Source organism: Gavialis gangeticus, unplaced genomic scaffold (assembly GCF_001723915.1).
Source record: "Gavialis gangeticus isolate Ggan-Ray unplaced genomic scaffold, GavGan_comp1, whole genome shotgun sequence".
NCBI classification, from domain to species: Eukaryota; Metazoa; Chordata; order Crocodylia; family Gavialidae; genus Gavialis; species Gavialis gangeticus.
In genome coordinates this window covers 1,004,903-1,008,377 of record NW_017728955.1, presented here as the reverse complement: position 1 = coordinate 1,008,377, position 3,475 = coordinate 1,004,903, and the positions used below count along the sequence as shown (strand labels likewise).

The 3,475-nt window shown below is 59.3% G+C and overlaps 1 protein-coding gene across 1 annotated transcript in view; it reads right to left on the bottom strand.

Moving 5' to 3' along the window:
- Positions 1-3,475, bottom strand: part of P4HA3 (prolyl 4-hydroxylase subunit alpha 3) — a 48,094-nt gene that overhangs the window by 9,373 nt on the left and 35,246 nt on the right. Inside the window, exon 12 of the mRNA XM_019517726.1 lies at positions 2,010-2,106. Within this exon, the coding sequence (XP_019373271.1) occupies positions 2,010-2,106 (97 nt within the window). The remainder of the gene's footprint in view (positions 1-2,009; positions 2,107-3,475) is intronic.

The following is a 3,475-nucleotide window of genomic DNA, read 5'->3' as shown; positions in this document are numbered from 1 at the left end:
GTGGGTGGCTCAACACAGGAGCACCCCCTACTGGCCCGCCTCACGTGGTGGAAACAGCGGAGGGATATGAATACCCAGCTGTGTTCCTGAGGTGGGATCTCTGCACCCGCCACACGGTCCCTTCCAGCCCAAATGTCTATGAAATCTATGATTCAGCCAGGGTGACAGTGCACCCTGGGGTGCTGCAAGCTCCTTGTAGGGGTGCTGCACAACATTAGCACAGTGGGGTGGGCAAACCCGTGCGAGTCACAAGAGAGACACAGAGCCTGCAAACAGGAATCCACAGCGTCCAAGCCATCCCGACCTGTCGCGGGCTCTCCGAGCTCTCTGCAGCAGGAGAACGGCTCTGTTGGTCTCCGTAGTCAAGACACAAGTGAAAGCAATGAGGCGGCATTGTCATGAGTCAAACGTGAGGGGCCAAGGTGGAGATCAGTGGGGGTGGGCTGTTGCGACGCTGTCCACGGACTACCGCAGGAGCCAGCCTGTATTGACCCCCGCACCGCTCACCCACAGCCAGAGGCCTTGTTCAAATGCAATGGCATGCACAATTGCTTGTCGGTCTGTACAGCAGGGCTTCTAATAACGCCCACCCCCAGAGACCGGCAATGACAGGTGCCTTGCAGAGCACCCAGGCTGCCCTCTTCGACCTGCTTGACCACCGGGGCCCTGCCCTGTCACGGGGGAGCTGGAAGTGGGGGGAGCTCCTGACTCTCAGCCCAGGTTTGGGACCAACTTCCAACTGCCCTAATGGCCACAGCAGGAGCGCGCAGGTTGTGGCCCTGTCCGACTCGGACAAACCTGCGAATTCTGCTAAATACCTGTCATCAACACTCAGGCAGGATGTGGGAAGAGAAGAACGAGAAGAAATAAAAGAAAGAAAAGCAAGGAAGAGGAAGAGGAGGAGAAGGAGAAGTAGTGCTGGGACCAGCCATGTCCTGTAGAGACTGCATAAGGAGATGCCTTTTTTCCCGTGCAGGACCGAGGCAGCGGGGCGAGGGACAGCACACCTGGAACATGTGGATCGTCTGGATTCAGGCAGTGGCAAACCGCCTGGGCTCGGGGCAGCCTGACGTGGAGTTTAAAGCTGCCTGTAGAGGATATTAGATGAAGCCAGGCAGCCCCTCTGGACACTGGTCAGTGGAAATGTCCAGTTGCTTCTCAGCACTGGAGGTCAGGGCACGAGACCAAGGTGCTGCCAACGCAGGTGCCCGGCAGTCCGCACCCGCAGTGTGGCCCTCTGCTCAGGGCTCGTGTGGCCTCTGCGACTGAGACAAGGCGCCCCATCACCTGTCAGTACGTGGGCTTCCCCCTGCACCTCCTTCGGGAAGGGCTTTGAAGCCCTGGGGTCCCCTCACCTCATTCAACACAGCACGGCCTCGTGTCATAGTCCTGTCTGCGCTCACCAGCCGGGACGGGCTCTGCTGGCATCGTGCTGGCATGGGCAACCCCCGGGACATGCGTGGGTGACCCAATGCGTGGCAATCCTCCCCTAAGTCCTGCTGGGCTGCCAGGGGTACCCTGTCCCGCTGGAGGTTTGGGCTCCTAGGTGTGACGTACAACAAAGGCCCTGACCATGGAGGCTCTGGGACCCTTTCCACAATGAGGTCCCGGCCAGACTCGACCTCCGGGAACTACACTGCCCTCCTAAATGTTCCCGACTGCTCCCGTTGGCTGCAACAGCCTCCTTCATTCCCCAAAAGAAACAGCAGCTGCGCTCCACCCCAGAGGTGGCCGCATTTCAGAGCCGGGCAAAATGAGACCAAACTATCCCCTGCCTATGTTCTGCTGGGAGCTCCCGGCACAGCAGGCGCTATAAGGGTGCAGGGTGTTATCCGTGATGCAGAGTCCTTACTCGCCTGCATTTGCGCTTCCTGCCCATAGCTGCACCCCTGGGCAGGGAGGCCGGACGGCCCGGTGCTTTCTGGCAAGGATTTTGCTCCCCATAGGGAATGATGCCAGGGCACCAAAGACCCCCAAGGCCAGCGGGCAGTGTGCGGAGAGCCTCTTACCCCACTTGTCGCCGGCGAGGACGGGACAGCCGGCGTGCAGCGTGTCTCCGTTGCCGTCTCCGTTCCTGTGCAGGTTCCACCAGAAAAGAGCGGCGTTCTGCAATGAGATGGGGCTGGGTGAGCGGGGAGCGCTCTGGCATGGCTCCCTCTCGGGCCTGACCGCAGCGGCGGCTGCAGCCCACCTTGTTGGCAGTGCCACCCAGCCGTCCTCCGGGGAAACCCACCCGGTCCCTTCGGAGAACAGCCAGGAATGAGCCTCCTGGGAGACCCAGAGCCACCGACCTCACGCAGCCAACGTGGCGATGGCTCCTTGCAACTCTCCCGCTCCCTCCGCTGCCCTCTCCTCTCCCTTCAGACTGGCCGTATTCGTTTGCTTCATCAGGTTTGACAATAGTAGCGGCTTTATAACAACCTGCCTCGGCTCCATGGGGTCCCTGCCCACCTCTCCTTTTAAGCAAGCACTTTCAATGGGGTGAAACCTGAATTTAGCTCCTGTCCCAGACCTCGGAAAGGGCACCACGTGGCAGTACGCTTGTCTGGCATCGCTCCCCACACGATCCCGCTGGCCAGCTCAAAGATATCACCGCACCTCCCCTCCCCTGCTCCTGTCAGCCAGCCCCTATTTAGGCAGCTTTTGCTCAAGTTGCAGCAGCTCCTCATGGACCCTGGCTCCAGGTTGGTGGCTGTCACACATGCAAAAAGATGCTACGGCTGTCCCTGTTGCCCAGAGGATGTGCTTGTTATGTGGATCAGCAAAGAGGGAGAGGAGCAGCACTTGCTCCTGGTTCAGGCAGCTCCTGGCTCTTCACCCCGAGCTCCTGTGATACCGCGTGATACTCGTTCAGCCTGCACAAGCTGCCCCGTGCTTGCTGAGGAATGATGCCCTGTTAGTTCTCAGGGGAACGGCTGACTCGGAGTTAGCACCCTGGACCGTGGGGATGGGGACCCAAGGTCTGGTCTGGGGCCTGACGCGTGACAACCCCGACAATGTCCGACTGCCCAGCCCCATGTTTGGCTCCCGCCATCGCCTCCCTAGACGCAGCAGAAACTTTCGCCAGGACAATGATGGGGAGGGAGATGACCATTTTTTGCACGAGTGTCATTAGAGCTTCTGGAGGGGCTGGACGCGTTCAAGTCAGCGGGTCCGGATGCTCTCCACCCCAGGGTGTTGAGGGAGCTAGCTGGGGTTTTTGCAGGGCCCCTGGCAAGGCTCTATGAGCAATTGTGGTGCTTGGGCCAGGTGCCAGATGATTGGAAGGTAGCAAATGTGGTCCCCATCTTCAAGAAGGGGAAGAGGGAGGACCCGGGCAACTATAGGCCCGTCAGTCTTACCTCAATCCTGGGGAAACTCTTTGAGAAGATCATCAAGGAGCACATTTGTGATGGGCCGGCATCAGAAATGATGCTCAGGGCAATCAGCATGGATTTATTAGGGGGAGATCATGTCAGACCAACCTGATTGCCTT